General features: G+C 44.0%; 1 protein-coding gene across 1 annotated transcript; it reads left to right on the top strand.

The window, feature by feature from the left end:
• Positions 1 to 2,784: 2,784 nt before the first annotated feature.
• On the top strand, positions 2,785 to 6,621 carry LOC103351870 (uncharacterized protein CXorf49C). The gene is made up of 2 exons (XM_089323940.1): positions 2,785 to 3,967; positions 6,575 to 6,621. The coding sequence occupies exons 1-2, from the start codon at positions 2,785 to 2,787 to the stop codon at positions 6,619 to 6,621; spliced, it is 1,230 nt and encodes a 409-aa protein (XP_089180066.1).
• Positions 6,622 to 12,137: the final 5,516 nt, after the last annotated feature.

Here is a 12,137-nt window from a genome sequence, read left to right as displayed (position 1 = left end):
CTGTTGCAGAAAGTTGAAATTTGGAAAACTACTCAACTCGTTTTCTGAGATTTGAATCATTTGTACATCAAATCCAGAAAAGGAAAATTTGAGAGAAAAATGGGGTGAAGCACACATTGATGGCATAGTAGCCAAAATCAGAAACAGCACATTAATACAGTGACTCTTACACAATATGAAAAGGAAAGTCCACAATTTTCTATGACTGAATTGGGTTCATCTCAGGAGTATGCACTGGGTGGAACTTGAGGAAATATATACAACACCACACTAGAAGTGAAACATACAATCCTCATACTGAGAAAAGCTAACTAGTAAATTTGACTTGTATGCCCTGGTCCAATTGCTGACAAAAAGTTGGGATGATGACAGGATAATGTCTGCACTTGCCTATGGACTTGGTACATGCCTACTGCTACGGATCCAGTACCACAATGCTGATACCTTTACATCACTCCCACAATTTACTTCTTACCATATGGTAGCTAACTCCTTCTCTCATGCCCTGAACCTAACAACTAGAGATCTACCTTTTGCTCAATAGTTTTCTCTTTTCAGCTTGTCATAAATGGAATCAGAGTTTGTAGCATTTTCCACATGGCTTCTTTTCCTGACAGAGGCACAGATGGCACTTCTGAAGGTGTAATGCACTGTCTCCTGGCTGGGGTAGTCGTAACCAGACTTGAACACATTGTAATTACTCTCTGAATTGTAGGCTCTTGTTTTATGCACTTGTACATGTAAATTGTATACAATGGATACAGTTTATGTTTAGCCTCATCTAATTAAATTTTATATCTCCATAAGGCGAATTTATTAATGAACAGTTGCTAATCCTTTAAAGAAAATGGGTAATGAATGTTGGAACGTCAGGTGACATCTGATAGGATTCGAGGGGCAGGTAGTTAGGGTGAGGCTGCTACACTTCGCACCTCGCCCTAAGTGGTGGTCACTAGACTTCAGCCCTGTGTAACTGCAAGGGAGCCAATCACACTGTGGTTATGCCAATGACAACCCTAAGATCTCAGAAGGATATCTCCCATGGCCACACTGGCAGTCAAAATACACAGGGTCTAGCTAAGCAAACAGGGCTGTTGGCTTTACCACTAGAGGAAATGGACAATGATGAAGCATGGAAGGGAAAGAAGGTGAGCTGATGAGCATCAGGATTGATTCCATATCTTAGCTATTGTGAATTGAGCTGAAAAAACGTGGGAGTATAGATCACTCTTTCATATGCTGATTTCATTTAATCTGAGTAAATTCCCAGGAATGGAATGGCTGGGTCATATGGTAGGTCTACATTCAGCTTTCTGAGGTATTTCCATATTGTCTTCCACAGTGGTTATACCAGTTTACATTCACACCAACAGTGGATTAGGGTATCTTTTCCCCCACATCCTCACCAGCAATTTTTTTATTTTTGGATGATAGCTATTCTAACTGGGGTGAGGTGGAACCTCACTGTGTTGTTTTATTTGAATTTCCCTGATGGCTAGTGATCCTGAGCGCCTTTTCAAGCATCTGTTGGCTGTTTTTATTTCATCCTTTGAAAAATGCCTGTTCATATCCTTAGCCCATTTCTTATCTGAATTACTTTCTTTGTAGTTGTTGAGTTTCTTAAGCTCCTTATATATTCTGGATATTATTCCTTTATCAGGCATAGAGTTGGCAAATATTTTCCCCTATTCTGTTGATTGCCTCTTCATTGATTGTTTCCTTTGCTGTGCAGAATCTTCTTAGCTTGATGTAATCTCATTTGTCTATTTTCACCTTTATTGCCTGTGTTTCTGGGTTCTTATCCAAGAAGTCTTTGCCTATGCCAATATATTGCAGCATTTTCCCTATGATTTGCTCTAGAACTTTGATGGTTTCAAGTCTTAGGTTTAGATCCCTTACCCATTATGAGTTGATTTCTTTAGAGGGTGTAAGATGGGGTAGTTTGTCAAACTTCAGCATGGAGAAATCCAATTTTCCCAATACCATGTGTTGAAGAGACTGTTTTCCCCAGGAAATAATTTCATCTCACTTGCCAAATATTAGTTGGTTTTATTGCGTGGGTTACTTTCTAATCTGTTCCATTGGTCCACACTATTTTTGCGCCAGTACCAAACTGTTTTAATTATAACTGTCCTGTAATATCCTGTAATATGTCTTGACACCTGGTATTGTGGTGCCTACAGCTATATTTTTGTTTGGGATTGCTTTAGCTATTCTGGATCTCTTTATGATTCCATATGAATTTTAGGGTCATTTTTCTAGATGCTTGCAATCCTTTCTTCTCTCGGATTCACAGTCATCATGACCTTAAATCTCCTATGACTTTGACTCAGATATTGTCATCTCCCCTAAACTCCTAGCTGCACAATGGGGAAACAGACTCCAATACCCGACTGTCCTTTGAAAGTGGGTGCTGAGACAGAGGCAGCTGGAAAGGAAGAGGTGCTACAAGGACTAGACACTCAATGTCCACTACCTGATTGGCTTGTGACCTCCCTGTCAGACACCATGCTTGGCAGTGCAGCCAGCAACTTTGTCCCTTTCAGGTGGAGGCTTGAGGGGTGGCCCAAGATGGCGGTCACTGATTGGCTGGGGCCGACCAATGAGAGGGCCACTATGTGCCGTGGAATGCACAGACGCAGTCCTTGTGTTTGAGGAGGTTCCTGTGGTAACGGCCTTTACCAGACTTTGCTGCTCCTATAACGTGCCTTCCCCCAGCTCTTGGCGCGGATATCATGACCAGGTGGAAGGCTCCCTTCTGCCGGTTCTGCCCAGACTCGAAGCATGAGCTCCAACAGTAAGGAATGTGGCTTTAGTGATGGTATCGGCCCAAAGATCAAGGAGCCGGCCGGCCCTGGTGGCCCTAGTGCCCCGTGGGCACCTGGGCTAGACTTGGATTTGGATCCTGTGGGAAGGGGTGAGGGCCAGAGTCAGGACCAGGACCAGGACCAGGGAGCAGATGGAGGGGAATGCAGGCCTTCAAGCCCACAGGCCCTCACGTGGCCATTGGAGTTGGACTCTGGCCCTGAGACCGATGTAGAAATGACCCAGGCAGAAACAAGGGTGCTTTGGGGCTGCCAGGCCTGGCGTGGCACTCCTGCCCTGGACGGGAAGCGCACTGCCAGTTCTGAGCCCCAGTTCGCTGAGGTGTGTGCGGCCTTCGGGCAGCCGCTGCGTGGCCCAGGTGAAGGGGCGGTGCCCCAATTGCCAAGCATAGAAAGCGGCAGCGCCCAAGCGGCTGGCATATGGGCGTGCCGCCAGGCAGACTGCACCTGTAGTGGTGCGCTGTGCTCACACAGTGTGGAGTCGCTGCAGGCTTATGCTGTTCCTCCGCACGTGAGTGCCCGGAAAGAAGGCTGGGTCTGGGGCCCCAGTAAGACAAGAGGCACCACGCAGGGCTTGAGTATTCGCACCGATATCCAGCGCAGCTGTGGAGAAGGCTTTCTCCTGCTGCCTTCTGACACTGAGTTCTCTGATGAGCTCAGGGACATGCATCCCATGAGTGTGAGTTTTCACCAAGAAGGAGGAGGCCAAGCCAAGGGCAGCAGCTCCGAAGAAGCAGCAGAAAGTTTTGGACACTCGACTTACCATGACAGGGCTGATTTCCCTCACATTTCAGACCCTCTGTTGACCTCTATTCTGCAGGGGCTCAGTTGGACCATGGAAGGGCAGCCAGTGGGGGAGATGGGTCCCTCTTCCTCTAAGACATTGCAGAGTGTGATTCCCTGCACAGGATGGGATAGGTCCAACCTCTCGGGTGTTGCTGCTGCTGCTGCACCTGCTAGTGCATGGTGCCTGCCCCAGGCCAATCCTGGGAGGAATCCAGGTGAGAAGAAGAAATCCCTAGGGGTTGACCCAGAAGTTCTCCTGAGGACAGCCTTTGCACCATGGGGGCACAGAGAGTCAGCAGCTCTCATGGAACCAGATAGCTTCCCTCCACTCTCTGTTTCACTGCTTGAGAAACCCAGTACGTCTTCCCCACTTCCTTGGGGAGCCAAACAGTCCAGGCAGGGAGGCACTGTGAAGAAATCTGGGGCCAGGAGGAAGAGGGAAGCCCAGCCCATGGCCAGAGGAGGTGGTGGCCCAAACAGAGATCCTGTTCCAAGGACCCAAGTGAGTAGGCCTTCCTCTTCCTCTCCCTCTCCCTCTTATTCCTCTTTGCCCCCATTTTCCCCATTCTCAATCCACATCCCTCTAGGCCACCTCCCTCCATCCCTTACCCTCTCATAGTCATTGGGAGTCCCTAGTAACTAGGATGCAAAGTTGACATCTTCAGGTAAGATATAAAGGTTTAGAGAGCACTGGGTATGTGTCAGGCACTGTTCTTGACAAGTTTCCTGCTTCCTACTAGAGAAGAACTGGTTGGAAGACAGGACTACCAGTTGATTTTTAAAAGATCAGGGGACCCCCTTGCAGATTAGGCTGCAGAGCCTTTATGTTTATTTCTGTCAGGCTCCTGATTACTCTCTCCCAGCTGTTCACCAATACTGTCTGTCATGGGCTGTGCTTCTTACAAAACCCTCCCCTTCTCCCTGGCTCAACTCTGCCTCCTGTCCTGTGGCTGAATGAGAGAGAAAGAGCTGATGAGATGAGCCTACAGTTCTCTTGTTAACTCATGATCTCACCTCACCATGGTGCTGCACACACAACCCACACTGGCACTGACACCCTACCCAAACTCTGAGAATATTTCTGTTTTAGTTTCCAGCATATAGACCACGGATGCCTTCTCAGTACAGTCATCACAAAGAATTCATCAGCGGGGACCCTAATATGAGAGAACACCAAGTTGGGGCAAACTGGCTATCTTTGTCCCCAAGCCAGCGAGATATCATACCCAGAGACCCTGCACACTCCCGTAAGTTCAGTGGGTTAGATTCAATGGAGGGGAGAGGAGTTGAGGAGAGAAACCTTTGACTCTGTCACTTTTTGTGGCTCAGGCTTGTTCCCAGGTTTCCCTTCCTGTCCAGGTCAATCTTCATAGGAAACTGGGCATAAACAGGGCTGGTATTAGTCCACATCACCCTCTGAGTGGGGTTTATGAGGTGAGGGTGGTTTGTGACAGTGCCCCAAGCTCAAAACCAGAAGTAGATGATCAGTGGAAGAGAACTTTTCCCTTTGTGTCCTGCACAGCCGTGTTGCTTCTCCTTTGATCTGGCTGTGCCTGTGGCTCTTGTAGTGTTTAACCAAGAGCCATAGCCTTAGGGAGGTACTATGGCACATTAGCTGAAACTTTTCTAGCTCAGAGAGCGGTTTGGAGCTCCTGGGCAGAGTAGGGGCAACTTGTTGTCAGAGGGGTTGAGACAGACTCATATTAGTCCCTGCAAGGCCCTTTCCACCTCATTCCCAGGCTGGGAATTTCGCATTCTGTTTCAGGTGACCTGGAACCACCTGTCCGTCCTTGGAGATCAGAAAGGTAGCACTTGCCAAGTGCAATAGAGGGCTGTCCTTGGGTAGTGCTCTCTGGCTCTTAGAAAGGCAAGCCCAAACAAGATGGTGGAATACATGTCCAGGTCAAACTGACGCCCATGACCCTTACTCACCATCCCACACCACAGGAGAGAGGCCGCCTGCTTTCCAGTTAGGATTCCAAGCCAGTCTGGGTACTGGGCTATGGGAAGTGTCAGATGAAAAGGATGGGGGCATGAATGGGTGGGAGGAAGCCAATATATACTCACCATTCTGCGCTCTCTCTCTCTCTCTCTCTGGTGACTACTGGGCTATTGTCTTGTGCTACAGAACGAAACAGAAGATCTACGAGAGCAACCAGGTTTGTTGAATTCTAAGCTGGGCTGAGGTTGGGACTGGAGCAGTCCATGGAGAATTTGTGCAGGTGCCATGACACGGGACAGTGGTAGGCTGCAGCTGTGGGTGGCATCATTAGGACCCACATTCTTGTGAGGAGGAAAACCAAAGAGGCCTACCTCTGGACACTTAACTGCATTTACAGCAGTGGTGGGGAAACTTTTTTATGCCAAAGGCCATTTGGATATTTACAAAATCAATCACAGGCCATACAAAATTATCAACTAAAAAATGAACCTGCTATACATTTATTGAATTTAAAATCCTGCCTCTGTTGCCTTGGCAGGACTGGACCAAATGATTTCACTGGCTTTATACAGCCCATGGGCAAGAGGTTCCCCAGCCATGATTTATTATCTGTCAGTGAACACAAGGGGAAATGCATTGTCTGAATTGTGCCTGCACTTTGCCAAAGAGCCCCAGGGATCACATTCTTTACCATGTTTAGAAATATTGCATGTGTTATCACTTCAAATGCTGTTTGCTGTGATTTGTGTGGTTTCTCTTGTTGTTTGATTATTTGCTTTTTAACATGTTCTGGATGGTTCTGATATGACCCAACGTTTGAGAATGGTCCATTTTGTTCCTGTTTAGAAGATTTTTCCACATATAATTCAGGTGATGGGTTGGTATGCCTGTCCCAGTGCTGTTGGAATATGAATGGAGGGGTTGCAGGTGGCATGGCTAAGTGATCACTTTCCCCTCCCTGAGGGCATGGATCCAGGCTTCCATAGGCCTATTTTATATTGCCTTGTTCTGTCTGTTTCAGTGGTGATGCAGTCCTTTACTGAGAAGTTCCAGACCCTTTCAAGTTAGTGTTATACACACCACACCCCTTGCCAGCATCCTGTTTAGGAGGGATGTGGGTAGATCCTTGTTTGGGCATGACCTTGTCCTGACTCTGCTCTGCTTCACAGGTGGAATCCAACATCTTCTACCAGAAAAGCAGCTACTACCTGTGGAGTCCAGGAGCTGAGACCCAGCTGCTTTCCTCCAGTTTCTCTGCAGCCAGTGCCCCCTCTCTACCCATACATTTGTCTCCTTTCCTATCCCAGTTCACAGCAGTTTCAAATTAAATTGCCTCTCATGTTTTGTGTTTCGCTCTCTCTGAAGGGTGTGAGGTTCCTCCCTGTCAGAGAATTTTAAGAACAGTTCCCTTGCTTAATTCATGCAACAATAAAGTCATCTTTTAATTCCATTTTCCATCACCTTTATGTAGTGTTTCTAGAGTTTGGCTCATCCCATCCACCGACCCCCCACCCCCTGCCAAGTATGATCCTATTGATGAATAACTGATCTCCCTCTGGTGGCACTATTCACAGGGACAGCTCGTGCAGAAGCTGTGTGTCATTCTTAGTTCCTTCTAAGCCCTCAACTTTTAAAGTTACTTACCAAAATTTTAAAGGCATAACCACCAGATGCTGGTGGTTCTCTCTCCTTACTTTCTGTGGAAGGTTGGAAAGAGGAGTCACAGTTCAGCATGGGGTGGGGGAAAGGGCAGGTGCTGGACACACAGGACAAAAGAGCAGGTTCTTCTTTGGGTTAGAGGTAGAGAAACTGATTCTGTTCTGGTTCCTGTGAGCAATCCTGTGTGACCTTCACCCTGGAAACTGGAGTGGATGCTCTGCTCTCAGAGCTCCCCCATGCTTTGCATTCTGGCCTTTTCTCAGTGATGAGCTCCATATTCCTCATTGCTAAGCGGTCAGTGTTAGAATCATAGGCCTCAGCGTCAACAAAGAACTCAGTGGGGACAAAACCATGCATGTAAAAGTTCTCACTTGACCCAGGAGGCCTAGAGTCCTTCAGCTGAGGGTTTAACACTGACCAGTAGGCCATTTCTTGGAGATAGAGTAACACAGTGGGCTGGTGTCTGAATGAAAACATTCCGTACGGACTTTACATCTGGGGTTTCTGTCATGAGAGACATCTTAGATCAGTTCTGCTTGTGGTGAATTCTAGCACCATGCACTGCCCTGGGAGGCATAGCATCCTCAATTCTTATAATTACATGAGGCCTCAGCTGGTAGGAAGAGAGGAGGGGTAGAGAGGGAGCTGAAATAGTGAGGGAGCTGCATGTGTGTGGGGGGCAGAATCATGGTCCCCAAGATGTGCATGGCCTCATTCCTGGAATCTGCCACTGTGGCACAAAGCCTGGCAGTGACAGTGCTCACCCCTAACTCAGAACCAGCCCTTGTCTATGTATATTCCCCCTGCCTTATCTATGATAGTCGCTAACACCCTCCTCCCCCCAGAGAAACAAAGGCAAGTTTGGGAATGGGCTAGGCAGGCTCCAAGCCCTGGCCCTCCAACTGGTCTTTGCCCCTCCCCTTCCTGATTCAATTTTACCATAAGAACAGCAAGGGAGTGTAATTCTGTCCATTTGAACTCACAGTTTACTGTAAACAAGTTACCTATCCCACCTTTCTGATAGCTCTTTGTTCTATCAATCTTTGTTCTGAGCAAGTTCTATCTTTGTTCTGAGCAAGTCAGGCAGGACGAAGCATTGCAAATCACATCTTTTGATGGGTTTTGTTCCATCCTTGTAACTGAATGTCAAGCTGACTTCAGCAGGTCTCCTCAATTCCTACAAACTCGATTTCCTTGTCCCATTAGTAAGCATTTCCTAGATATTTCATTCGTTAGCTCTGGGTTAATGTCTAATTATCCTGTTTGCAGACGGGCAGTTTTTTGACCCAGACTCTCATTAGATAGAGTCTGTACTTCACCTGAACTTGTGTAGACAAGTTTCAGCATGTCTCTGGTATCCCTTGTCTTCCTTCTTAAGTTCCCTCTTTTGGGTTACTTCTGTCTGGTCCTCCCTATGTAGTACATACCTGAGAAGAGGTTTACTGGGGAGAATTTTACTCCTTGTACTATGCTTCTTTGTAACTTCACCTGCCTAGTCACCAATCTAGATAGTAACAAGAGCTGGCACTCTCTAGTTTAAAAACACCTTTGCTAAGGCTCTCACCATGAAAGCCCATTGTGGAAATCAGGTCTATTAGATATGACACAAGTTTAAAACACATAGGACAATTTTTCTTCATGTAGGGGAACAGAGCAACAGTATATTTGACCAGACAGAGGCCCAGTCTAGCACACCACTGGTAAAGGGAACTGATCACTTCCCTGCATGTGCTATTCTGACAAATATATACCCAAGGTTACAGGCGTGGAAGGCTGAGTGGACATAATACATGCTAATCCCACCCTCACCTTCTTCCCTTCCCTGTCAGCTTCAGTGCATGTCTGGACGCCACAGGCAGTGAGAGAGTTTTGAGAGACATCTTGACCCTTGAGCTTAAAGAAAAATGCTTCGTCTTTTTCTACACCACCATTTGGCCTGGTTCATATATCGTTCAGTAGCTCTGGGTTAACAGTCAAAACTGCCTCTCTCTCTCTCCCTAGACCTTCCTCCTCCATTCTGCCACTCCCTCTCTTTTAACCTAGCCACTTTGGCATCTGTTCTGCCCTGCACCAAGGGGACCACAGAGCCCTGAGATAAATTTCAGAAATTCTACACCCATATATCTCTCTCAACCTATGTGAAGTAATGATCAAGACTACTGGCCCTTCAAACCAGAAGACTCACTGGGTTCATTACTATTTCCAGACATATCTTCTTTTCCATAATTGCCCCTTATTCGATCACCTATCAGATTCTACTTAGGAATCTCCAGAGGGACACCCATCTGCTCTGATGGATGCTCTCTCCCTTTAAACCTAACATAATGGTAAACAATAACTTGCCAAACTTATTGTACAATTTGTCTTACTAGCTTTCCAATGATCTAGCAATGGGTAACAGTACTTGATAAAACAGCAATGGGTAACTAATACTTGTTATAATCCCTAAGGTAGATTTTGTAATCTCTAGATTATTGTCACTGTTTTATAGTTAGAGTCTTATAAAAGGAGTAGAATCCCATATGAATGCAATTTTGACCTTAATTCAGATACAGTATAATACCACTATCTTTACTCATCTAGGTGTTATTACTAAATGTAAATTGGGTAAAAGCAGATGAGATGAATGTGTCTAAATGTAAACATTGGTACTCTTAACACCTTATATTCTTTTTTTAAAGATTTTATTTATTTATTTGACATGCAAAGTTACAAACAGAGAGAGAGACAGAGAGAAAGGTCCTCCCTCCATTGGTTCACTCCCCAAATGGCCACTATGGCTGATGCTGTGCCGATCCGAAGCCAGGAGCCAGGTGCTTCCTCCTGGTTTCTCACGTGGGTGCAGGGTCCATCCTCTACTGCTATCCCAGGCCACAGCAGAGAGCTGGACCAGAAGAGGAGTAACCAGAACTAGAGCCGGCGCTCATATGAGATGCCGGCGCTGCAGGCGGAGGATTGACCTAGTGTGCCAGGGCGCCGGCCCCAACACCTTATATTCTATAGAAAAATTGTGTTTGCTAATATGTTTTCATAAATTGTCCATATGAAAATAGTTCGACACCACTTGAAAGTAGCTAAGGTTGGAATTTGATGTGTTATCTTATTTAGAAAATGTTATCTTAATTTGGAGAATTCTAAAGGGTTATTTAAAAATGTAAATCAAGAAAAACAGCAGGTAGAAAGCAAAAGCTATTATTTGACATAGAGCTAGAATCTGATCTTCTGTTAAAGCAATGAGATTTTTACAATATTTTGAAATCATCTTAAATTCTGTTTAAAACCTGTAGCATCTCTTTTTAATAGTTTTGATTAATTGGTGACTCTCAGATTTCTAGCCAGCTCCAGTAAGCTATTTTCTCTTCCCTAGTTCTGATTCTGTTGAAACTGTTCCAAGTTATGGGATGTGATTCCATGCACTAGCTCTTAAATTTAAGGTTTTATTCCTGATTTTTGGAATGACCAAAGAGACACAGATTTTGTGTTCTGTTAATCTATTATGTTCTCTTAATGTATCTGTTTAAGTTCTGATTGTTTAAAACAGCTGAGTTTCTATTAAGAGCTATGGTTTGTTTAAATATATGTTTATTCTAAAACATGTGAATAATCACCTTGTAACAATGGTCAGATCGGGTCTATATTATGTCATGATGTTAAGGGATCTTATTTCAACCAGATATTTTAGGCTTTCTTGGCATCTTTGACATACATTTTAAAAATCACATTAAAAAATAAAAGTTTATAATTCTCTGGACTTTGATATTTCCAGTTGGGACCCTGGAAATAGCAAAGGATATATGTCTCTAATCCTGTAAAAACACCAACTAATCAGGCTATTTGGATTATATTACAGGTACTGTCAAGATGTGAAGTGGTGCTTAATTTTAAGTTATGATAATGTAAAATGCTACTGATACAAATGTCTGAAAGTTAAAAAGTCTAATAATCTTGTGTTACCAGGCATGATGGTTATTTTAATGAGAAAGGCCCAGAGGCCTAAAGGGGATAAATGTTGTGTAAAATCCTACACGTGCTTTAAAAAATACTGTATGGAGTAAGAAAATAAATACCTCTTGTTGGTTAATGAGTTTATAACTTTAAACATGGCTATTTGTCATCCATAGTTTTGAATACCTGCTCATAAAACTAAACACTGTTGGTTCTGTGTTTGGCTGTCCTCCTATAGGTTCTGATGGAATTTTTCCAGCCAAATCTATTGTATTCAGCACTTTTGGGTGGCTCTGTAAGCAGATGAAGCCAATAATGAACTACAAGTTCCAACTGAGAGAAAGTATGGTTAATCAAGGCTACTAAGAGCAGAAAATAATTTGAATCAATTGGTAAATTAAGAATTGAACAGTTAAAAATTTTAAGAAGCTATTGCTAAAATTGCTTTATTGTTCTATCTTGTATGTTATGTTATATGTATATACATACTGTATATCTGCATGAGAAAATTTATTAAGAACTCTGTTCTAATTGACTTATAAAGGATTCCTCATAAATTTAAACTGCTAAAATTAATTGAAGATACATTTTGATTCATGTGACCTGAATTTCTATATCAGATGTTTTAAATTTGTTGGTAGAAAGAAACTAAAAATGTTTTTACATGTTTGTGCTTGAGTTTGCTGGTCAATCAAGCTACATTGTGTTAGATATTTAAGAGATGTTTCCAATTACATATATTCTTTAAATTTATTGAAGGCATTGGACCTTTCAGTACATGTTTTCATAAGTTGTTATTTAATGGTTGAAATTGCTTGTTAAGTTTTCACCTGATACGGTTGTTGTCGGTAAGTGATCTGGGAAGCTGGCTTGTTCCCTCATTTCTCTATTCTCTCTTTTTTGTGAAAAAAGATTTATTTTATTTATTTGAAAGACAAAGTTACAAAGGGAGGTAGAGACATAGAGAGAGGTCTTACATC

The sequence above is a fragment of the Oryctolagus cuniculus genome, chromosome X (assembly GCF_051225735.1).
Source record: "Oryctolagus cuniculus isolate XC-2025 breed Fujian yellow rabbit chromosome X, ASM5122573v1, whole genome shotgun sequence".
Classification (NCBI taxonomy): domain Eukaryota; kingdom Metazoa; phylum Chordata; class Mammalia; order Lagomorpha; family Leporidae; genus Oryctolagus; species Oryctolagus cuniculus.
Note: the sequence above shows the minus strand (reverse complement) of the source record. Positions and strands in the feature narration are given on the sequence as shown.